Source organism: Marmota marmota, unplaced genomic scaffold (assembly GCF_001458135.2).
Source record: "Marmota marmota marmota unplaced genomic scaffold, marMar, whole genome shotgun sequence".
Taxonomy (NCBI): Eukaryota; Metazoa; Chordata; class Mammalia; order Rodentia; family Sciuridae; genus Marmota; species Marmota marmota.
In genome coordinates, this window is record NW_026000026.1 from 20,208,668 (window position 1) to 20,233,158 (window position 24,491).

Consider the following 24,491-nt stretch of genomic DNA (forward strand, 5'->3'; position numbering starts at 1 on the left):
GGGCTGGGAACACACAGGAGACTCCGAGAGCTGGGGAGAGAGCTGGGGAGCCAGGAGCAGAGGGGTCCAGAGACCAGGCACCCGGGACGGGTGGAGGGCAGGCTGGGCAGGAGCCAGCAGGGGCCTCCTCGGCTGCCCCTCAATCTGCCAGGCGCTGACCCCACTTCCCACCCCATCATGCCTACCCCCATGCCAGGGTTGTGAGGGCTTGGCACGGCACCAAGGATGCTTCGCGCCAACGATAAGCTGTTGTTACGGGACAGGTGACCTCGGGACACTTGGGGGACTTACCTGGTGGGACTGAAGCAGCAGGTTGTAGAGCTGGACCCGGGCAGGCATGGGGAGGGGGAAGGCTGTCTTCAGCTTCTCTGTGACAGATGGTGAGGGCCAGGGGAGGAAAGAGGAGGCCGGGGTGCCGGCTCGAGGGAGGGGCTGGCATGGGCGTGTCCCCACCATCTTGTCCTCCATTGGCCTCAAGGCACCTCCTAGGACCCATGTGGGTGTCCACCTCCGTCCTCCCGGGAGTGCGGGGCCACTGGTGTGCGCCAGGGGGCAGTAGCTCGCAGTGGTGTGGGCAGGGCGGGGACCTGGGATTAGGGGTGTCTGTGCGCATGTGCGCACGGCCCTCACTGCTAAACTGGGAGCTGGAGATGGGCGGTGGCCGGGAAGGCTCTCCCTGTACCTCCAGGAGAATTCTAAATCCCAGTCCGTCCCCCAGGTCACTATGCAGCTACGTGTGTCAGGGTAGGAGGCCAGATCTTACTCCGTATGATATTTGGTCGGCCTTGTTTATAGTTTCCAGATACCCAGGTCACATGTGAGTGGCCCTCCACTGGTCCCGTTGCCCCTGGCTCTCAAAGGCGAGGGGCAGGTCTCCTGGAGTTCTTACAGCTTGGTGAGTGTGACCTTTCAAGAGGTTAGCAGGAGACTCCAGCCTTTCTCCCAGAGTTGGAGAAAGATGGCAGCCTCTGGCTTCCGAGCTGGGATCAGACCCAAGTTCCTTCTCTCACCTGCTCTGTGACCCGACCTAGGCCACTCAACCATTCTGCTCTTTCACTTCCTCCTGTGAAACCTAGAGATACTCATGATCCCCATCTCACTAGGACGTTGGAAGGACCGACTGAAGTACCAGCCGACATACAGGAACTTTGGGGTTCCACCCCTTTCTAGGTCAGATGCCATTTGAAGTTCATGTGGCCTCACAGCTGGGCCAGGCAGGAGGTGTCCCCTAGACCATCAACTCCACCCTCTTTCCCTAGGACTAAAAGCCGATCATTTCTCCAAAGCTTCTTACCGTTGACCCTGGGCAGCAGCACAGTGTGTACTACGTAGTCCATGACAGTCTGCAGCAACTCCACCTGGACACCAGGAGAAAGGCCCACGGGGTCAGGGCAGCAGCCCCCCAGCACCCTGCACCCCACCCAGGAGCCTCAGCAGCTCCCAGCAAGGAAAGCAGCAGCCTGACAGAAGCCACATGATCTCTTCTGTTCTGAGCTTCTGGGTGCAAGAACCTATTCTAAATTGTAAGGTGCATCATCTTCAACCCCACAGAGATGATGACAAAGGACACCAGCAAACCTTTGCTTTAAAAAGAGTCACTGCAGGCTAGAGAACAAATGGAATCACCCTTTTTAAGGGCTATTTGGTCCAGTTCATCAAAAGCCTTAAAAACCTGTGGGCCTTTGCAGCCAGCAAAGGTGCCTCCAAGGTGTTCATCCCAGGCGCATGATCTAGCAAAGATGCTAACCAAAGTGAAAAAAGTAACTCCAACCATAAATTGAGAGCAATCTACATGTCCAACAATAGGGGAGTCACTTGAGAGAAATGAATGGTACATTGATGCAAGAAATCGTTAAAGAAACATGATAATCAGCACAGAGATATGCTCACTCTATGTTTAAGTGGGGGAAAGGCTGTTACAGAAATCACAGGATACCTTTAAAAACTTTTTTCTTTTTGGACCTGGGGATTGAATCCAGGGCCTCACACGTTAGGCAAGTGCTCTGTCACTACCGAGCTATATACTCAGCCCACATAATGCCATTTTTTCCCTTTGGGGTACTGGGGATTGAACCCAGGGGTGCTTAACCACTGAGCCACATCTCCAGGCCTTTTTAATTTTTGATTCAGGGTCTTACTAAGTTGGTGAGGCTAGTCTTGAACTTGTGATCCTCCTGCCTCAGCCTCCTGAGTAGCTGGGATTACAGGCATGCGTCACTAGGCCCTGTCATATCATGTCATTTTTTTTTAATTAAATAGGCAGAGCAACAGGTCAGGGAGGATATATTCCAAATTATGAATTAAGTGGGGGAAATATGAATGACTTTTATTTTCCATGTTTGGTAAACTTGCAGGTTCTGAATGCTCTATAGTGGATATTTTTTTTTTTTTTGCTTTGGCAGTAATAAAAAAAATTCAAAACCAATATGAAGCCATCAAGATGACTGACCACAGAGGTGACATTTACAACTTGTAAATGTGTATGTTTTTGTTTTTGCAACAATTGAGTTTCCTTTCCCGGGCTGTAATTCCCTGGGCTCACAAATGTGGTGTCCTCCTTCATCTGAGTTCTGGGAAATTCACATTTTGATTTTCTGCAGAAGCAGAAGCCGATTCCTGACTCAGTCTCGCTCCCCAGGAGCGGGGGCCCGGCACTCCATGGAAGCACTCTGGGGTTGCTCTCAGGCTGGATGTGACCTCTCAGGATGGAAATGGCCGGCTGGATTTTGATCAGATTTGGAGAGGGGATTGCCAAGGTCTGACTCCTGGGCTAGGTGGCTTCCAAGGCTTTGTGATGGGGACCTCAGGGGGCATCTCAGGGACCTAACGAGATGCTCACCAAAGCAATGAAGGGTTCAACCAGAGCCCTGCAGGGAATCCAGGCCTCATGGCAAGACCCTGGACAAAATCCACCCCAGGGCTTCACATGTGACACAGGTGGCATTTGAGTGCCTTCTTAATATGGGTAGCTGGTTCCCAGTGCCCCAGTGAGGGCCTCTGGGCGGCTCTACTTGTTGGTGACCAGTGTTTCCCAGGAAGTAACCATCCAGTTGGGCTGAGGAGATACTGTCCCCTCTACCTGCCCCTTCTCGCCTCGGCATGTGACTCTGCTACCCACCGTTGCTCCGCCAGGAGTCTAGATACACCTACGCGTCCTGATCACACCTCTCACACTTGCTCTCCTCCTCACTGTCCTCCCCTCCATTCTGGTTTTCATGGCTTTGATGGTGATGGAATCTTCGTTCCCTGCTGCCCTGTCTCCTCACTGCTGCATAAGGCTCAGCACATCGCCATAATTACTTTATTGGGCACGTAGTAGGTGCCCAATAAAGTAATTAATCTGTCCAACAAATATTTGTGGAGCAGTTTTTTTTTGGGGGGTGGGTACCGACTGTGTGTATTTAGCCCCATTTAAGCCTCAACACACTCACTCAGGCCAGGAAAGTCTGGGGCTGAGGAAAGGCCTGGGACTTGCCCACGGACTCCGGGTTTGGAAGCTGGAGCAAGGACTGTATTTCAACCACCCTCCGCCAAGTTTCCACACCATTAATTCCTCTGCATTCTATGCAAATGAACCAGTGGCCCCTCAGTGAGGCCAGGAAGGAGCCTGTGAGCACCCCCCCCCCCCCCCCCCGCCCAGGTCAGGGCAGGGGAGTGGCCCAGGCCTCAGACTCACCTGGAAGGGGCCGATGTTGGAGCGCTTCAGTTTCAGGATCAGCCTGTGAAGAGGGAGGGGACAGTGAGGCCACCAGTAGCCAGTAGTGGGCGCCCAGGTGGGGGAGGGCCGCGGGCTGAGGCCACCTGGCTTCCCACCTAGTGTTCCCCCCACCTTCCCGCGCAGCCGCTGTGTCCTCCTTTGGGAGAGGCGCACGTTCCCTGCAGAGCGGGGGCTGCTGACCCCACCTGGCCCCTGGGTACGCTGGCCACAGGGCGTGGTCCCCTGCTGCAGTCACAGCTTCAAGGATGGGCCTGGGATCCCTGGTGGCCCAGCAAGGCTTGGTCTCAAGACCGCTAGAAATACTGGGCGTCAGCTGCTCTTTTCTACAGCCAGACAGGAAGCTGCACTTGGTGACAGCCTGTAGGACGTGAGGCCAGCACAGGGGACAGCAGAGCCAAGCACAGCATTTGAACACCTGCGTCCCCTCTGGCCTGAAAGTCTAGGACTTTCTGGTCCCCTGCCCTTGACAGCCTGCACAGCATTTTTTTACTGTGATCACAGAGAAAAAGGGAGATCCAGGACTCCTTACGGAACCTACTATGTTGAATGCTGTTCCCCACTGAATTCTTGTCCCATTCCAAAAGGCAAAGGCCATGCTGCCATCTTACAGATCAGAAAACTGGCACTCAGAGAGGCCAAGCAACCTGCCCAAGGCCACACAGCTAACAATTAGCAAAGCAGGATTTCCAAAAAGTCTCTTGGGGGCCAAATCCCTGTTGTGTCTAACACCCTTCAAATTTTAAAAACTTGCTGGCCTCAGTGACACACTCCCATGATCCCAGTGACTTGGGAGGCTGAAGCAGGAAGATTAAAAGTTTGAGGCCAGACTTAGCAACTTAGCAAGATCCCGTCTCAAAATAAAAATAGAAAGGGCTGGGGATGTAGCTCATGGTCTAGAGGCCCCGGGTTCAAACCCCAGGGAAACAAAAAAGGGTCGAAGATTTTGCTTGTGTTCCCTGTGGCTGGGCAGCAGGGATCCACACTCCAGGGATTCTCCCACAGACCCCAGCCCCGCCCATTTCCCAGAGTCTCCGCTCCACCCAGCTGTGGCCTCTCTGTCTGCTCAGCTAGAGAGGCCTGTGGGTGTTTCGAGGCAAATTAAATCCACATGTTTCCAAAGCAGTAACACTTGTCAAAATGATACCAGGAGAAATGAACAGCATGTAGACCTCAGGGGCTGAGCGCAAGGTTAAGAAGGACAGCTCTGCGCTGGAGAGGAGGCGGAGACAGACAGGCGGGAATGTGGGTCAAGGCTCATTCCCAACAGAAGGGTGAGGAGGCAGACGCTGCGCCAGGGACCCACCGTCAGGTGGGCACATGGCCCCATCTCTCCCACCTCCCTCCCTCCATGTCTGTCTGTGGCTCCCCTTAACGTGCTTTTCCATCTGTCCCTCTTTCTCTCCAGGCCTTTCCTTCCTTCCTTCCTTCCTTCCTCCTTTGTGTCTCTCTGTCCCTCTCTCTGAATTTCTCCCTCTTTCTCTGGTTTGCTTTCTCCGTATCTTTTTATGTGTCTCTTTCTCAGACCCTTCTGTTAATTGAGCACCTATTATATCCTATGAAGTGCTCCAGGCACTTCCCCCCATATTAATAGCTCCTCACGGTGATAGTGTTGGCCAGGAATACTTAGCAGGCCCATGGTACAGCCAGGAAGAGGAAGTGGGGAGAGTTTGGAGCTTGCCCTACAAATGCCAGCAGCCTCCCGTCAGAGCTCTGCCCACAACCTCCAGTGCTAGGATTCACACCCAGTCATGTGACTGTCACGTGGCTCCCATGTGGGTCTGGACTGTCACCCAGCCAGCAGGGGCTGGGTGTTGAAATCCCAGGGACGGGGCAACAAGCTGAAGTGGGATTTCCCAGTGCCAAGAAAGGCCAGGGTCAGGGGGCGCTGGGCACTGTTGTGGTTCACTGTGGCATGGGCCTCAGAGGGCACCGCCCGCCCCTCCGTGTGCCAGCCTGGGATGGACAGGTGTCCTAGGATGTAAGACTTCAGTGCTAGAGCTGGGATATTTCCTTGGCAAACTCAAGCGGTTGGTCATCCTACGACATGTGACATCTCTGAGTACGTCACTGTCTGCAAACGGGCAGATTGTGCCCATGGCCCACATGAGGGAGGAACAGAGGCAAGGACATGTGCTTGGTACCTGGTAAGGTCACTGCTCTCCATTGGCCCCAGGAAGGGATGGGCAGCCTGGCCCTCCTGTCCCCACTCACCTGTCCACCTGCAGCTCTCCAACAAGCCTGTTGGACCTGGCACCGACCTCCAAGGCAGCACTCGCCGTCTGCAAAGCAACAACCCAGGATGATGAGCCTGAGCCCGGGGCCTGGGGCTCTGCAAGCCCCCAGGATGGGGGAGAGGGCTCAGCTCCTCGAAGGCTCTGCAGAGCAGCCTGCGTGGCTGGTCCCCAAGGAGCAGGGAGGTCTGCTTGTGCTCCGTGGTGTGGATTACTCCGGGACCATCAGCCAGCATCCATCCTCTCCCCAGCTCTGGAAGCAGTTTAGAACTTCCCAGCCACTCTGGGAGGGACCGTGTGAGACAGACCTGGGGGCTGGAGTCCAGGCCAGCTCTGGGTCTCACAGCGCTCATTCACGGATTCACAGACTCTGAGCTTGATGACCCCCTGAGAACCCATTTTATCTGCAAAGTGCCTCTAAGTGCCCAGCCCCCACGGATGGGGAGAGAATCTGGACCCATCCCGGAGGCCACACCAGCTATAAAGCAGCCCTTGGGCATTATAGGAACCCACCCTCCCAAGTGTCGGTGGAGCAAGAAGGTAGCAAGTGAATAAAAGTGCAAACCAGCGAGGGAATGAGATCCTGAACATGGAGGACCAAGCAAATCCGCAAATGGAGGGGAAAGCAAGGAACGCACGGTGTGGAGACAGGAATGAACAGAAGATGGACGAGCACACGGACAGATCACAGATGCTACAAAGGTGTGGTCGGTGAAGGTGGCACCGCCAACGAACAATTGACCAGCAATGTAATGAATAATTGAATGAATGAATAACTGAGTAAATAAATGAATGAATGGGTGAAAACAATGCACAGATGCCTAATTAAATGGCCACAGATGTGAGTGAATGAATCGGAGTCAGCAGACATATTTGAATGACAGCTTGGGTGGTTGCAAAAGCAAAGACTCAGTGGGTGCCGGGTGAACGGACGCAGGTGGGAGCCAGGAGTGGACGGGGACAGTGGCTCTGGTCTGAGGCTCTGGAGTCACACTATCCAGGCTGGAATCCAGGTGGGATTCATACTCGGTCCCCTGACTCCAAGAACAGAGCTGCCCTCTGCCCTCACCTGGAGCAGCTTACCATGCTGAGCAGGAAGAGGGGGACCAGGGAGGAGTTGGGGAGGATCACAAAGGCCTGGACCTCCAGCTTCGGGGTGAGGGTAAGGCCTGTGGGCTGCGTGTTCAGCTGTGGTGGGGTTGAGACGGAGACCTGGAGCTGCACCTTCATGTTGGGGAACATCTTGGCCACCTGCAGCGCCCAGTAGGGACAATCAACAAAAAAGGTTTACATTTCACACACATGTTCCTAAATTCTATCTTGCCCTTCCATGGCATAAGCACCTCCAGTGTCTTCCCATGTCTCTTAGAATAAATTCAAATAACCATGTGGTCTGGCACTGGCACCTGGCTGACCTCCCTCCACACCCCTCTGTTCCTGTCCTCCATTGCTGGGCACATGGAACTCTGTCCACTCCTCCAATGCAACAAGCACTCTTGCATTCTCTGTTCCCTCTCACTGGATGCTTGTCCATCATTCTTCCCTATTCTGGCTCTTTCTCTTCCTTCAGGTCTCAGTTCAAATGTCACCTCCTCAGAGAGCATTAGCGGCTTCCAGAAGAAATAAGGAGGGTCTTGGAGACCCTCCCTGCTCTCTGCTAGCTTCCTGTTCTTCCCCAGGTGAGCCAGACTGAGTAAAACTAATGTAACTGTTGCTGGGCTCAGTGGCACATGCCTGAAATCTCAGCAACTTGGGAGGCTGAGGCAGGAGAATCTCAAGTTCAAGGCCAGCCTCAGCAACTGTCTCAAAAAAAAAAAAAAAGGCTGAGGATGTTGCTCAGTAGTAAAGCACCCCTGGGTTCAATCCCCAGTACTACTACTACTAATACAACTATAATGCAAAGACCACATCAAGACAATTCTCCCAGGACCTCTACCAGCCAAACGTCCCCCCCAACACCAGTACTTTCCTCTATATAAATTTCTTGAGATGCTGCCATGTTAGGGTTTGGATCTTGAATGTCCCCCCTAAAGCTCTTGTGTTGAAAGTGTGATTCCCAAAGGCAGCCAGGTTCAGTTCAGGCATTGATTAGTGAGGGCTCAGACCTCATCAGTGGATTAATCCATTTGGTGGATCAATCCACAGATAACTGGATGGACTGCTGGGGGGTGAGACCTAGTTGGAGGAAGTAGGTCATGGAGGTTGCCCTTGTCTTAGCCCCTTCCTCCTCTCCCTCCCTCTCTCACCTTTCCGCCATGATGTTCTGCCTTGGGGCCAGCTGACTGTGGACTGAAACCCAAAACCATGAGCCAATACAAATATCAGCCTCCTCCAAGTTGTCTTTCAGGTATTTCAGTGACAGTGACAAAAAGCTGACTAGTAGTAGAGAGATTGTTACAGTGGAAAGTTTGTGTCCCCTTTCCCTAAACTCAAGTGTTAGAGCGCTGACCCCGGGTGTGGCTGTATTTGGAGACACGGCCTGTAAGGAAGGGAGTTTTGCTAAATGAAGGCATGTAGGTGGCCCCGGGCTCACGGAATTAGTGCCCTTATCAGAAGAGACCCCAGAGCTCTCCATCCACCCCTACGCGCGCCCTGAAGAAAGGCCACCCAAGTACAGCAGCCACATCGCCAGGCATAAAATCTCCACCTTCTGTCTCCGCCGCAGTGAAGCAGAGCTCTGCTCTAGAAGCCACCCAGTGCCGGGTGTTTTGTCCCAGCAGCCTGAGTGGGCTCGTTCAGAGTTCTGCCGTGGCCACCTTCACCCAAGCCACCTCAGCCCCCTGGGTGTCACTTGTCACAGCCTGTCTCGTTTCTCATCATCTTGTGAACTTAGATATTTCTCTCTCCCCACAGGGTGGGGAGCTGCCGTGGGCAAGCACATGGTCTGATTTGCTGGGCACAGCTGGGCACGTAGTGAGCATCTGTACAGTGGCTGAGTCCCCTGTCCCCCCACCCAGCCTCAGCCATGGGGAGCCGGGTGCCTGTCTCTGACCCAGAGGGGCTGCACGAAGCTGCCTCTGCCCTCAGTGGGGTTGCCTCTGGGTCTGGAGGGGCCTCAGCCTCTCCAGGAGCCCAGGCTACCTCGGGAGCGGAGGGCAGGAGAGCGAGCCCTTCATACCTGAGGAAGGACGTTTCCAAGGGACTTGGTTGTCAGTAGGAATTTGGATCCATTGGGCATCTATAGGGAGAGAGGAGAAACGGTCCTTGGGGATTCTGTTACAGGTGGGGTGGGGGGAGAGTGGCTATGCCAAAGCACAAAGCCCAGACCATAGGTGATAATAGCACCGTGACCTACAGCCTCAGCAGCCATCGGCCAGGTTGATAGATGTGGCCAGTGACTGCTAGGTCCCTCACTTCTTGCCCCTGAGAAGCCTCAATCTTTGGCCCAACCGAGGACGTGGGGCACCCCCTTGAGTCAGCTGCCCCATGCCAACCACAGCGCAGGGCTTCCCTGTCCTTGCCAAGATCCCCTCCCCACCCACCTTTGAACAAGTGTTGGGGTGGACTCTCTGCTGTGAACATTCAGCCTTTGGGGTCCCCACGTGGGTGGTCTCCATTAGTGTCCACAGTGAGCACGTGGGAGCTCACGTGCCTCTGGCACCCGGAATCTGATGTCTGGGGCAGGAGCAGCCCGAGGAGCCCCACTGGGGGGTGGCCAGGTTGGGGTCAGGCTGTCCCTAGACCCTGGAAAGGAGGGTCATTTCCTCACATATAGAGAGGTGACCTGAGCCGTGAGTTAGACTCAGCCACTGTGACAGAGACAATGAAGAGGAGGAGGGTTGTGCAGAAGTGAGGCTGAGACTGGGTTAGCCTCTGACCCTCCAGGTGCTCAGGATTCCTTTCTCATCACCTGCCCTGGGCGGGTGCCTCTGAGGCATCATATCTCATTTAACTCTCATGACGCTCTAGGGAGGAGGGTGCTATTATTGATGACAAAACTTAGCTTCAGAAAGGTTGAGTGACCCCCCTAGAGTCACCCAGCTGTAGAGGACTAGAACCAGCAATCTAACTCAGGTCGGGTGAGCAAAGCTTCAAGTCCAGAAGGTGTGGCTCCTGCATGCACTCCGCTCAGTCTTACCATGTGGTCCTGGAGGGTGAGCTTCAGGGCTCCAGCCTCTTGGTACACGAGCCCGGCCGTATTGAAGAAGTAGTCGGAGATGCCCAGGTACACCATGCGGTCGTGGTCTTCGGGGAATGCCATTGCCGGCGGGGTGAAGGGAGGTGGGCTGCGGTGTGCCTGGCTGAAAAACTCCCCCTGGAGGTGGAGGGACAGGGTAAGCCTCAGGAATCTTGCAGAAGGTCTAAGTCAGCATCTCCAGCCCACGGGAAGATGGGCTGAGGACCCCGCCCAGACCGAGGAAAAGCAATGACCAGAAAACTAACCACAGCAGCAGACTCCTCGTGGGGCTGATTTCCAGGAGCATGTCAATTGTGGAGGGTGCAGTTCTGCTCATCGTATGGGAGGGGACATGGAGGCACAGGGAGGTGAAGTTACTGGCCCAGGTTCCCAGAGCTCAGGAATTGAACCCAGGCTCTCAGGGTCCAGTGCACGCGCTCTTGGATCCACCCCCACGGAGCCCCGCAGAGCCCATCAGGAGAACAGAGAGGCTCTGCTTGTTTCCTGTTAGGGAATTTGAAAAGAGCTACACCAGTTGGAGTGCTGTGTGCATTTTAAGCTGACCCTGCTCCATTTTTGTGAGAGGGCTCCTATGTGGCTGGGGACCCGTGTTTATTTCTACAGAGCCATTTGATCACAGGTTACAAAAATAGATTGTTTATTTAGCTCGAGAAATAATGTTGAGCTTTGAAAAGCAAATTATAGAAGGATCCATAGGGTAGGAGACTAGCTATGTAAAATGTAAAGGTTGATGAAAGTATAGAAACACTGGCCAGAAATAGACGTGCCACTGTCAGCACGGGTCCCCGGGTGAGGGGTGCAGAGGGAGGTGGGCGGGGTTGGCAGGGGGTGGCCACAGGGGCCTGGGAAGTTATTTCCACAATTAAAAGAAAAAAAAATCAAATAGGACAAAATGTCACATTTTTTCCAATCTGGGTGGTGCATACCTGGGACTGTACCATTCTCTGTGCCTTTAAAAGTGCCATCGTTGAAAATGAGTGGCCACAGTGCCCCTACTATGGGATACCACAGGACTCTTAAAAATAATAAGAAGAACGGGCTGCGTTGTAGCTCAGTGGCAGAGCGCTTGCCTAGCACCTGTGCAGCCCTGGGTTCAATCCTCAGCACCACGTAAAGAAAAATGAAGAAAATAAAGCTAATAAAAAAAAAAAAAGAAGAAGAGAGACCTGTGTTCTGCCAGGAGCTATCTCCCACAGTTACTGTTAGGTGAGAAACGCAATCAGGGTGGTCCTCAGCAAGACCTGAGTGTGGGTGCCTAGAACCTAGAACCCAGGACCGAGGCGGCTGACACCCCCACAGGAGCCCAGGAAGTAAACAGCCTTTCCCATTCACTGGGGTCATTACAAGTCGTTTTGGCCTTTTACCTCCATCTCATCGCTTACCCGTGTGTGTTTTAAGCATGCAGCCTGTGCCAGCAGCTCCACGGCTAGGAAGCATTTGAGAATGGGCAGAGACACAGCGGAGGACTGAAAGTCCAGGCAAAAGCTGAACAACTCCCGCTCACCTCCCTCCCCAGCCCCTGGCTGGGCTTCACCTGCCCTTCCCTGCTTTCCTAGAGGTCACCTGCAGGACCTGCCCTTAGTTAACCTCTGGTGGTCTTCCCCTGCACCCAGCCCATAAATATGCCCACCCCCCGGTCCTCAGGGAGGCAGATTTGAGACTTGGGCTTGGGTCTTCCGTATCCCCCACACTCAGCCACCTCGTGCATGATTCTCTTGCGAAACTCATCCTTCCGGTGGTGGCATACTGAGCGACAGGCAAAAAGGCCAGTGTGGGTAAGAACTGGTTAGGTTTGTGGGGAAAAAATGCAAAGAGTCCAGATGTCGCAGGTGGGGGCCACTGTCCACACACCTTATCCCACGCTGTCCACTGGAAGACGGAACAGCCTATAAAAGGACATTTCATGGAGCTGGGCATGGTGCACGCCTGTTATCCCAGCGGCTCAGGAGGCTGAGGCAGGAGGTTTGCAAGTTCAAAGCCAGTCTCAGCAATTTAGTGAGACCCTGCCTCAAAATAAAAAAATAAAAAGGGCTGGAGATATGGCTCAGTGGTAAAGCACTCCTGGGTTCAATCCCCAGGACCAAAAAAAAAAAAAAAAAAAAAAAAAGATGGTGTGGGAAGCTGTCCCCTTTGTACATTTCTGTTCTGATGCTCTGGAAAGCAGTGTGTATACCATGACTTGTGCAAACACGTATGTGTGTGCATTTCTGTTTCTATATGTGTGGCTTCGTGTTTCTGCGCCTGGGCGTGTGCATGCATTTTCCCATGCCTTGGTTTACACCTGCAGTGGGGCGTCTGCACTTGTGCATTGATAGTGCTGGCTCTGGGTTGCAGGGTTTGGGTGATCTCCACCCCCTTTCTCTTCACCTCTCCATCCATTCCCTTCCCCTCCTTCCCTTCCTTCCTCCCTTCCTGTTTATTTAGCTCCGTTTCTCCATCTCTCTACAGTTCCTCAATTTTTTTTTTTTTACATCAAATATGTTTTCGCCAAATGTAAACAAGGGAGCAAATCACCAGTCACGGAAGGACTGATGGAGCTCAAGCCGTCCAGAGTGAGTTTCAGGGGGTGAGACCCAGCCAGCTGGGTGGTGGGGACAGCTGCTCTGGGAGCCACAGCTAAGCAGAGACCCGCTGGAGTGGAGGCAGCAGCCAGGGCGGGTAGATGGCATTGTGAGGAGCAGGGGCTCAGGCAGAGGGAAAGCTAGGACAGAGACCCTGGGGTGGGAGCGAGAGCTGAATGTGTCTGATTGTGGGTGGCGCACCAAGGGAAGTACCCAAAATGGGACTCCATTCATCCGTCCACCCAACAGATATGACTGAGCTCCTACTAGTGCCAAGCAGGTTCTAGGTGCTGCACATACATTAATGAACAAAGTAGTCTCAGCCCCTTGTCTCTGGTCGTAGTGTGCGCGTGTGTGCGCGTGTGCATGTGTGTGTACACGCTAGTAATCAGCTCTGCTGAGAGAAAGCACTGTGTGGGAGAAGCAGAGGGGAAGGAAGCAGGAGAGACTTGCGTGGATTCCTGAGGTGGGGGAGCACCCCCAGCAGAGGGACCCTCAAGTGCAAAGGCCCTGGGGGTAGGCAGAGTGTGTCTGAAAGAGCAGGAGACCTGCCTGCCAGAGGCGGGTGGCAGGGGAGCATGGAGAGAGAGGGAGGAGGACAGGAAGCGGGGTGAGTCTGTGGGAGATTGCTATCCAAGGATTACGGGGGGCTCCAGGGTGGGGACCGAGGTTGAGTGTGACTGGATGTGACTCTTGGGGTCAGCCTCACCTTCAGTTGCCCGTCCAGGTTCTCAGCTGTGGTTATCGGAGGTGCCACCAGACGGTAGTCAATCCCAGCCACAGCATCTATTTGGGTGGTCACTAGAGGAGAGAGGATGGACCATGAGCTGGCTCCCAGCTGGGAAGCAAGGGCAGTGTCCCCTAAGCCTGGATCAAGACTGAGGTGCCACCTCCACTCCCCTCCTCCAGAGAGGCCTCCCTGACTCCCCTTAAAGGAAGTGAACCCTCACCCCACATTCACAGAACCGTCCCATGCCCTTCTTCCAACAGCCCCAGGATGAGTGACTCAACAAACAAAAGATGCCCTACAGGGTGAGGGGAGAGACATAGTTGTGAATGGACTCTGCGTGACCTTGAACAAGTCCTTGAGCTTCTCTGAGCCACTTTGGGTCATTTGTAACATGGGGGTGGTACCCGTCCCTTCAGGTGCTGGAGGAACAGGTGAGCAGGTGCCTGCCCCTGGCCCTGTCCACCACAGGTGCAGACTCCAGGAGGGGTGTGTATCAGCAAGGCTCGGGTCTGCAGGGTCTCTCTGACATCAATGAGAACTTAAATAAACACCAGCCCCTCCTTTTGCCCTTCCTGCCCAACCAGGGAAGACACCGAGGCTTAGAGATCCGGGGTGTCCTGGGGTACACTGTGGGAGACTGAAGGAGCTGGGCTCCAACCTGAACCTGATCCTGCGTCAGGCCACATCTCGATCTGCTCCTGCTCTGAGCATGCCAATGTGGGCCTTGGCAGAAGGAAAAGCATCTTGACTGATCACCTGCAGGCTCCGCGGGGAGGCAGCCCTGGTGGCCGCTGGAGCACAGAGGACGAGCTCCAGACAGGGATTCGGCAACCCTAAAGGCTTGGTGACCTTGAACAAGTCTGTGTTCCTGTCTGAACCTCCGTTTCCTGTTTCCTCATGGGAAGTGGAGAGAGTAGTGCCCGGCTGGGGGTGGGGGCGGGGAGGCTGAGTGTCTGTAATGTGGTGAACACTCACCAGAGGAGGTTCCCCTGCCTGCCGCTGCTCTCGGCAGCTTGCCACAGGTCTGTCCCCATTTTAAGGCTGCAGAAACCGAGGTCCAGAAAAAGTGACCAGTGTCAGATTTCAGGCCAGTTACTTAACTGTGGCCTCAGAAAGCTGGGGTATCTACCTGGGAGCAGTGGTGCACACCTGTGATCCCAGTGACTCGGGAGGGTGAGGCAGGAGGCTCAGAACTTTGAGGCCAGCCTCAGTAACTTAGCAAGACCCTGTCTCAAAGTAAAAAAATAGAAAGGGACAAGGGATGTGGCTCAGTGGTAGAGCACCCCTGGGTTCCATCCTCAGTACTGGGGTGGGGAGGCAAACTGGGGTATCTGGCCTTTTGGCCCCTGCTGGGCTGGGAGAATGGGCTGTTCCATCTCACATCAAGGACCTGGCTCAGTGCCACTGCAGATTGAAATTAGCTCTGTCCCTTCCCATTCAGGACCAGGCCTGTCACACCCACTCTGCCTCCCTCCCCCTCCCCTTTATATTCCTTTCTATCCTCAGTCTCCACCCGGTTCTCACCTGGAAAATTCTTGACATAAGCTTGCAGCTGGGTGGACACAGAATTGGCCACAAACTTGCAGATCTAGGGAGAACCAAGGAAGGAACCTGTAGTGGGAAATGCTCTTTGGACACAGTGGTGCAGACACATGCTGTCTTGGTTCATTTTCTGTGCTGTAGCAAAACACCTGAGACCAGGTAATTTAGATAGATAGATAGATAGATAGATAGAAGGTTATTTAAATCCCAGTTCTGGAGGCTGTGAAGACCAAGGGTGTCGCACTGGGCCCTGCCTGGGGAGCCCACCAGGGAGGACCTTCTTGCTGTATCCTAACATGGTGGGGGGCTTCACATTCCCAGATAGAGCCAGCATTCTAGCTGAGGTCCCTCCACCTCTTCTTATAAAGCCACTGTTTCATCATGAGGGCCCCGCTCTCAAGTCCTCATTTAATCCTAATTCCTTCTCAAAGGCCGCGCTTCTAGACACCACATGAATGTCCTCCTGAAAATCCTGTTGCTAATCAAGTTTCCCTTTCTCCTTTCTGTGCACCAGGAAGCTCAGAGTTCAGCAGGCAGCTTAGAAATAACAACTGTATCCAGTCGTGTGACCTGCATTCGGTTTCCCTGGTGTGGCCCTTCCCTGATGAATTTTAGGTTTTCTGTGTTGTAAGGTGGGGTTCTTTGTTGATGGCTGTCTTGTTTTTCTTGCGTCTGTTCTTATGGTCTCAGATTCTTCATGGAATGAGGTGGTGAAGACACAAAAACACGAGGTAGCGTTATGATTTGTATCTGGAATATGCCCTGAAAAGCTCACGTGTTGAAAGCATGGTCCCCAAATTCAGGAAGGTTTAAAGGTGAAGCTTTTAGGCAACGATGAGAACTGTAACCCCATCCGTGGATTAATCCATTGGCTAGACTAATAATTTGAAGGGACTGCTGCGTGGTAACGGTAGGCAAGCGGGGCGTGGCTAGAGGAACTAGTCTCGGGGACATGCTCTTGAGGACTGTTAGGGTTTGGCTGTGAAGTGTCCCCCAGAAGCTCACCTGTGAGAGAATGCAAGAAGGTTTGGAGGAGAAACGATTGGGGTGGAGTCTTAGCCAATCAGTGACTCAATCCCCTGACTGGGATCAGCTGATTGGTAGCTGGAGTGGAAGGTGTGGCCGAGGGGGTGGGAGCTGGGGCATGGCTTGGGGTATATATTTGCATCTGGCCAGTGGCGTCTCTCTGCTCCTCACCACCACGAGAGCTCTTCCTTCCGCCACCCTCTTCTGCCATGGTGTCCTGCCTCCCCTCCAGACCCTAGAATGGAGCCTCCAAACTTCAGGCCAGGTGCCTGCTCCTCATCTCTGCCTGTAGCCACGTCCGTCACTTAAACTGGGACCACAGTGACTGCCCGCCCTACAGGCACCTGGCCGGGCTCATCCCGCTTGAGACTGAGGCAGGATTTGCAGCCGCCTGTGTCAAAGTCTCCAGCAGCTGCCCACCCCGGTGGAGCCAGGGGGCTCATTCCTAGGATGGACTGTCCCCCCACCCCCTGCCCCAGGCCAGGCAGGAGCAACTGTCCCGCGGGAAAGGAATTGTCCACGGGTGGGACTGGAGACTGCAGTGCCAAGTGGAATAAGCCAGTCCCCCAAATCCAAAGGCCGAATGTCCTCTGTGACACACGGAGGCTCACACACAACAAGGGGGGCGGGGCTGAGGGGGAGAACAGAAGTTCATTGGATCAGACAAAAGGGAATGAAGGGAAGCGGGTAGGAAAGGCAGTGGAGCCACTGGGACCGAACTCTCCCATGTTCATGTGGGAACGCACGACCCCGGCAACCCCACACCGGCGACAACCACAGGCATGGGAGTTCGGCTCTGCGCTTGTGTACCATGTCAAAATGCACGCTACTGTCATGGGTAGCTAAAAACAACAAATGAAAAATTAAAAAAAAAAAAAAAACGGAAATGAATGGTCCCCTTCCAATATTGCAGGTCTGACAGATGCATCCTGAGCAGCAAGTGGAAACTGTCCCCTCAAGTGACAAAAGGCTTCCCTGGAGCCACCTCACAGCACTAGAAGTGACCATGACCCACCAGAACACACTGTGACCAGGCCTGCGTCCTCCTGCAGCCCTCTGGTTAAACCCACTAGTTAAACCCCCAGCTCCCGTCAGCGCCCCCAGGACCCTGATGTGACACGGGCTCTCACGCTCCTTAATCAGCTTCTCTCCATCACCTCTCTGTCTGCTCTGGGGAGTCAGAGGCCAGACCTGCTCTGCGGGACCCTGGAGTCCTGTCTCCTGCCTCAGACTCTAGTGACGAGAGGTGTGTGGCTCCCAGGGCCTCCCTCTCCGGCCCCTCCTACCTTGCTGTTCAAGGTGTTTCGAAGAGACGACTCGATTTTCTTATGGAAGAGTTGAATCAGCCACCTAGGGGTTGACACGTAGGGACACATGTGTGGCTTCCAGGTGTCCCTGAGCTGGACTCAGGAGGTGCCTCACCTGGGAAGTCTTCTCCCTCCTCCAAACAGGCCTTGGCACCCTCAGCCCAGGCACCTATTGAGCACCCCCCATTGGACATGTCTCCCCCTGTTTGTAGTAATCTGCTATGGGGTTAGTTCCTTGGTAGCTGCACAGCCAGGCCCCTGCCCCCATCTCAGTCCCCTTCCTCACCACTTCCCCACTACTCTGCACACTGGTCTGCCCTATCCTCTGTGACCTATACTTCCTCCCACCCCAGTACCTTTGCACATGCTGTTCTCACCACTGCTTAAAACACCCCCCCTCCATCCCTAACATCTGCCTAATTAACTCCTACTTAATCCTTTTTATCTCAATTCAACTGTCATTTCATCCAGAAGAACCAGCCAGCCTGGTTCTGAGTCTGTTCTTCCTGTTCTGTGTTCACTGCGTGTTGTACTCTTCTTCTTAGTTTTTATCTCCTTTTGTAATTACAGGTGAGCCATTCATAAATGCAATGGTGTAATTAATGTTTGTCTCCTCCACTGAGCTGGGAACATTAAGAGATCAGGGCTGTGTGGCCAAGTCTGGGACAGAGAGTCCTGAATTGAACACTGACAAGCTACCTAAGTAGGCCACTTCCCATTCTTTCTGTGCCTTGGTTCCCCGCCCCCTGGAAAATGGGGTGATAATCGACCCACGTCATCAAGTCACTGTGTGCACTGACTGAATACAGTAGGTGCCACAACAGCGCCTGGCCCACAGGCAGTCTCTGCTGGATGCTCCGTGTTACCAAGTTTTGATGAGGCACCCCTGTTTCCTTGTGTGCCGTCAGGGTCTGGTGCACCCCTGATTCTCAGTAGATATCTGTGGAATGGAGGATGCACTGTGCCCACACACTTGGGGCCAGGTCCTTCAGCACAGACAGAAGGGGCTCGGCACAGGCCTGGGGCATGGGAAGGGCCTGTAGCCTTGAGGCAGGGACAGTGTCTGCTTCACCTTCCCCATGACCCACCCTCCCAGGCCTCTGGACCAACCTGGAGTGGGGAGGGCCCTGGAGGTGTTTCCTAGACTCGGGGATGGAGGGGACGGCTCTCCTCCCGTCCCTCCTCCCAGCCGAGCCCCAGGAAGCCCTACCCCACGGTGCTGCCCCAGATGCGCAGGCGGGTGTTGCTGATGTGGCTGCCACAGCTAGAGCAGGCCACTGTGATGTGGCCGGAGGTGGGGTCACTGCCCAGGTTCAGAAAAGCCGAGATGGAGACGCCTTCTATGCTCAGGTCAAACTTGCCACTGGCTGAGCTGAAGGGAAACAGAGAAGCGGCTTGAAGAGGGTGTTTTTCCCCCTTCATACTTACACGCACACCAGGGCTGGAGGTGGACTTCCCTGGTATCCACACTCCAAGGCAGAGGGGACAGGGCACAGAGAGGAGGCACCTTGCCCAAGGTCACATAGCTCTGAGCAGTAGAGTCAGGATTCTAACCCGACTTCTGGACCCCATGTCTGCCTGGCAGATCCCTCAGCCACTGCCCTTGCTGTGTGACTTTGGGCAGGTCTCTTAACTTCTCTGAGCTTCTATTTTCTCATCCAGACCCTGGACCTTGAGGCAGGAACAGTGTCTGCTTCACCTTCCGAGTGACTCACCCTCCCAGGCTTCTGGACCAGTCCTGGAGTGGGGAGGGCCCTGGAGGTGTGTTCTAGCAGTCGGACACTAGAGTATGTGTCTCAGTTTTGCACTAAAATTCTGAGTGTTTGCAGCCACCGACTTCAGGCAATTACTGCCCCCATTAATGAATGAATGAGGCCAATAACTCCTCCCTCAGGGATGGAATGGATTTTAGATAAGAGTGCACTTATCTGTCAATGCTCGTGTGATGCATTATTATTATTATTAGTTTTAATCAATATGTGAAATGAGAGATGCAACAGAGCCGGGGGCCAAGAACTGGGTGACTGTTCTGGAGGGGAGTGGCAGACCCACCAGTCCTCCCTTCACCTGGTGTGGCTTCTCTTGCATTTCCTCCTCAGGTTCCCCAGAAGGGACATGTCCTCAAAGTGATCGTTTGGTCTGGGCCATAATGACTATCGGGCAGGCTCCTGTGTGTCAGGTGGTGGGGATCAGTATGTTTTCTTGCTCTTGATTTGAGGTTGGCCAGGTGACATGCTTTGGCCAATGAGATATGAATAGAAGTGACTGTGGGCCATTTCACAGCCTAGGCCTTCAGAGGGCCTGCCTGGATCAGCCAAGCGCCAGTTAGTGCACAGATGCATGATTTTTTTAAGCCAAATGTTTTGTTACAGGGCATTAGCTAGCTGATGAATGAAAAGCCCCGTTTGACTTCCCACTCTGAGCCATAGGACCAGGGGCCTCGCTGTGTTCCACGTTGAGATAGACAAATGCTCAGCTTTCCACGGAGCGTTATGTTAAATCATCTTAGGTGAGAACTTCCCGCGGAGGAACTCTGTGGCTACAAATAGTAATTTGGGCAAAAGTACGGCATTGCCTGCCCCCTGGATCTCATCCCTTCCCAAATCACTCAGAGTGCACCCAACAAACCCCAGGTGTAAGACGCACAAGAAATTCTTTTTTCCCTTCCATTTCCCACTGATCTTCACATTGGCTTTGCTGATGGAGAGTCTGAGGCCCACCTGGGGCTCCAGTCTTATCTGGGGACTGGGAAGCTGGAATCCGAGGATGGTCATGCTGCAAAGGAAAAAAGTTCAGTCAGCTTCCTGGGTGCCTGTCTGGGGACGCAGCAAAGCCCTTCACCCCACCCGTTCCAGAAGGAGCCATGAGCTCTGAGAACAGTCTTGGGGATACCTGGGCACAGGAGTGGCTTGGGCTTCAGAGTCAAGACACACCTGCATGTGACTCTCAGTCTATAATGTCCTGTTGTGTGAACCTGGGTCTATCATGTAGTTACCCTGAGCCTTAGTGTCCTCATTTGTAAAATGGCACAGTCACCTCTGTTGTGCGGGGTGTGTCAGATAAGACCAGAGACTTTGCAATCATATGAGTTCCTAACTTCTGGTTTAGGTCATTTGAGATCAGTTTTTTTTTTTTTTTTTTTTGTACCAGGGATTGAACTCAGGCACTCAACCACTGAACCTCAGCCCCAGCCCTTTTTAAAAAATATTTTATTTAGAGACAGGGTCTTGCTGACTTGCTTAGGGCCTTGCTAAGTTGCTGAGGCTGGCTTTCAACTCTTGATCTTCCTGCCTCAGCCTCCCAAACCTCTGGGTTACAGGTGTGCGCCACCACACCTGGCAAGATTAGACTTTTTGTCTTTGAAACTCCCCCAAATTCTGATACATGGACCTGACAGAGAGTTTTAGGGTTTACTACATATCCCCTGGGAGTTGCAGAGAGTTCCAGAAAGGCAGCTTTTGCAGCTTCCTCCAGAATTGGCTTGGGGAGGGGGGATGGCATCCTGTTGGGAATGGTGTCAACACTGGCTTTGGGATCCCAGACTCCAGGAGTTGAGGAGCTTGTGGCTGTGGTGGCCCCAGGAGAGTCCTGCCTATTGAGGGCTAGGCGTGGACAAGCCTCACCTGTAGAAGCTGTAATACCCTTTCCCCAAGTGTTGGATCTTAAAGTTTCCAGAGAAGTCAGGAATCTTGATCTTTTCCAGCTCCTTCTGTAGCATGGCTACTCCCTTCTGGCAGGCTGAGGGGAGAGAACAGGGTGGGCACAGTCAGAGGCACAGCTTGGGAACCGGAGTGGTAGATCAGGGCGGCTCTGGACCCTTGGTCCCTGTCCATAGCAAGGAAAGCAGGACTGGAAGGGTCTAGAGCAGGCGTCCATGATGGTTTTCTACAAAGGGCCAGTTAGTGGATAGTTTCAGCTTTGTGGTTCATACTGTCTCTGTCACAGTTATGCCACTCTAATGTCACTGAGCAGACGCAGCCACAGACAGTATCTAAATGAATAAATGTGATTCTGCTCCCAGATTTTACTTATGGATACTGGAATTTGCATCTCATACAATTTTCACATCGCTAGAGTGGGCTTGTTTGCCAATGTGACCAAAAGACCCGGTGAGAACAAATTTAGAGGAGGAAAAGTGTATTTGGGGCTCACGATTTTAGAGGCCTCAGTTCACAGACAGCCGACTGCATTGCCCTCAGCCAGAGGTAAGGCAGGACCTCAGGAGGGCAGGGTGTGGTGGAGGAAAGCCGCTCAGGACATGGCCACTAGGAAGCAGAGAGAGTGGTGCTCACCAGGGACAAAATACAAACCTCAAGGGCAGGCCCCCGGTGACCCACCTCCTCCAGCCACACCCTACCTCCTTCAGTGACCACCCAGTTAATCCATACTTGAGGATTAAGCCACTGATTAGGTTACAACCTTTGCAATCTGAATGTCCCTGCATTGTCTCACACATGAGCTTTTTGGGGGACACCTCATATCCAAACCAGATCACACAAAATGTGCGATATTATTCTCTCTCTCTCTTTTTTTAGTTGTAGATTCACACAATACCTTTAATACTTTTATTTCATTTATTTTTATGTGGTGCTGGGGATCAAACCCCGTGCCTCACACCTGCTAGGCAAGTGCTCTGCCACTGAGCCACAACCCGGCCCCTAAGGTGGTATCTTATTTGAGTTTTTCAACTGTTTAAAAACATAAAAACCATTTTTGGATCATAGGACAGACGGAAATCTGTAACAGGCTACATTTGTCCCATAGGCTATAGTTTGCTGGCCTCTGGTCTCAATGTCACCCCAGGCAACTGGTGGGGGCCATCAGCATTCAGTACACAGCCGCTCCATGCCTTGGTCTGCACTCTGCTCTTAGGGACCCCGGGACTCTGGCTTTCTGATTCTCTCCACAGGCTCTTTGCACATGCCTTTCCTGCTGTCGTGGACACTTTTTCTCCCATATTCACCTGGCCAACTTCTAGTCAGCTCAATCATTGCTTCCTTCCAGAACCTTCTATGACCCAGTGGAAGAGAGAAACACCCCCTCCCCATTATCATAGTCACAATGCCATGATACTCCTTCAGAGACCCCATTACCATTTGTAATCACACATTTATTCATGTGACTCTGATTCATGTCTTGTTCCCGTGCTAGATGTAAGCCCCACCCCCCCAGGTTAGCGGAAATGTCAATTTTATTTATTAACGCATCTCCTACATTTACCACAGGGCCTGGCACTTAATATTTGTTGGATAAATAAATGCCCCAAGGTAGGGGTTCTGCCATCTGTTGTTATGTGGCTAAGAGCGTAGAAGAACTGATTAACACAAACACGCGGCCTGAGGGGATGGGGCGAGGGAGGCTTGCTACCCAGGCCTTTGTTTCTCAAGAGCCAGTTTGGCCATAACAACAACAACGAGCAGCGTTCAAGCTCTTCTCTGTACCAGGCACTCCGGGCTGTGCACACGTATTGAGCTATTGCATCTGAAACAATCCCAGGAGAAGAAGTCCTGTCCCTGCTCCCATTTCATAGATGAGGAAGCGGAGGCTCAGGAAGGTATGAGCTCTGTTCAAGACCACATGCCTGACAAGTAGAGAAGACAGGACTTGAACTCAACCCTTCTAGTCACAGAGCCCTGGGGTAAGCCTTCTTGGGGCTCCGAATTAAGCAATGCATATGTGGTCACAGCCCAGAAGGGAAAGAAAATATGGGGTGGCCAAAGTCTGTAAGTTCACAGGAGCCAAGGCCTTGAAGGCTCTCAGATGCAGGCCAGAGGGTCAGGGTGGCTTCTGAAGACCCTAGGGAGCCACTGAAAGGGGGAGCAGGACTCTACATGATCAGATTTGCTGTATTTCAGAAAACTCACATGGAGCATGAGTAGAAGGGGAAACTGACCGAGCACAAGGACTTCTGGTTTTGATACCCTCAGGTGAGCCTCTGCTCCCCGGAAGCCTTCAGGAGCGCCCCAGCTCTGGGATGCACAGGGCCACCCTCCTTCCTCCTAGCTCACGTGGGGCCTCCGTTGGCACCCTGGGACTTGGAGATGGCTTGCCTGGGCTGAGGTCCTGTCCTGTCATTCCCCAGTGGTACACCAACTGGTGAGGACCTGTGCTCCCCTTGCTCTGATTTCTCTGGTACTGGGGATCCCCCTCACACCTGCAGTTCATCTCTTTGCCAATGGGAGGCAGCATGGAGCAGCCCCAGGCTGGGGCATTAGACAAAACCAGGCTGCCTGCTTCTCGCGTGGCTCTGACTCTCAGGTTTGCTGGCCTGTAAACACTGATAAATAACAGCAAGTCCCACCCACAGTGGAAGTGAGGATAAATGAGACTGCATGGACAAAGCTCCCAGCCCACGTCAGAGCAGGGCATTCACTCTATTCTCTCCTCTGGCTGGCCCTGGATGAATGGCCTGCGGGAATCTTTTCAGGGTCACCCAGACATGTTGGGCCCAATATGGCTGCCAGCCCCTGCACTGTGGAGACCACTAAGGAGGGACCCTGTCCACACACCTCTCCAGTCTTCTCAGCAAATAGAGGCAAATGGACTTTGGAAAGGAGGAAGGTCCTAGAAACCTGAGTTGGGGTGGGGTCAGGGAGGGACTTGTGCACACTCAGGGGCTTGGGCACTAGACTCGGAACCTTCTAGATCAGTGTTTCAGTCCCAGCCCTGCCCCTTCCCAGGCCTGGGGTCTCCGGCAACTCACTTTGCCACGGTTTCTTTGCAGATTAAACAAGGGTGAGAGGCCTACCCTGCAGAATGGTGAGGACCAGGAAGTGCTCAGGAAGGACTCCTCAGGGGTGGGAGAGGAGGAAAGGAGGGCATCCAATTACCGTAGTCCAGGCCCTTCTGGGAGATCCTGGTCAGGAGGCCAGGGTTGGTGGCCGCTGTCACAGCTGTGCCCATGGTGGTCAGCACTACCAGGATTGCCCACTGTGGCATACTGTCAGGGCCCCTGGTCATTCCTCCTTTGTCCTCCAGGGCTGGCAAAATGTCAAGGCCTTGGAGGAGAACCAGAGACCTACAGAGGAGGCGGCCGGAAAAATGCAAGTCGGTAGCAAGGAGGAAGGAGCTGGTTGGAGGTGGAGAGAGGGAGGGCAGCCGCGGTGCCCCACTGAGTCTGCCGCAAGTGGAATCTGAGAGCCTGCGGTGCGGGTGCACGGGTGCGTGTGTGCTTGTGTGTGTGTGAAAGGGGGTCTGGGAGATCTGGGTGGTTCTCCTCCCTGACCCCCACCATCCCC

General features: G+C 53.5%; 1 protein-coding gene across 1 annotated transcript in view; it reads right to left on the reverse strand.

Moving 5' to 3' along the window:
- LOC107157981 (bactericidal permeability increasing protein) overlaps nucleotides 1-24,491 on the reverse strand; it is a 24,930-nt gene extending 439 nt beyond the window's left edge. The window contains exons 1-14 of the mRNA XM_015504439.2: nucleotides 24,084-24,491; nucleotides 20,877-20,991; nucleotides 19,900-20,028; nucleotides 18,464-18,625; nucleotides 17,233-17,296; nucleotides 14,903-14,966; nucleotides 13,358-13,449; nucleotides 10,028-10,204; nucleotides 9,068-9,127; nucleotides 7,033-7,200; nucleotides 5,930-5,997; nucleotides 3,677-3,719; nucleotides 1,295-1,358; nucleotides 1-368 (exon numbers count right to left, since the gene is read on the reverse strand). The exon at nucleotides 1-368 is cut by the window's left edge and continues 439 nt beyond it. Of these exons, the coding sequence (XP_015359925.2) occupies nucleotides 253-368; nucleotides 1,295-1,358; nucleotides 3,677-3,719; nucleotides 5,930-5,997; nucleotides 7,033-7,200; nucleotides 9,068-9,127; nucleotides 10,028-10,204; nucleotides 13,358-13,449; nucleotides 14,903-14,966; nucleotides 17,233-17,296; nucleotides 18,464-18,625; nucleotides 19,900-20,028; nucleotides 20,877-20,991; nucleotides 24,084-24,213 (1,452 nt within the window). The 5' untranslated portion in view covers nucleotides 24,214-24,491 and the 3' untranslated portion in view covers nucleotides 1-252. The remainder of the gene's footprint in view (nucleotides 369-1,294; nucleotides 1,359-3,676; nucleotides 3,720-5,929; nucleotides 5,998-7,032; nucleotides 7,201-9,067; nucleotides 9,128-10,027; nucleotides 10,205-13,357; nucleotides 13,450-14,902; nucleotides 14,967-17,232; nucleotides 17,297-18,463; nucleotides 18,626-19,899; nucleotides 20,029-20,876; nucleotides 20,992-24,083) is intronic.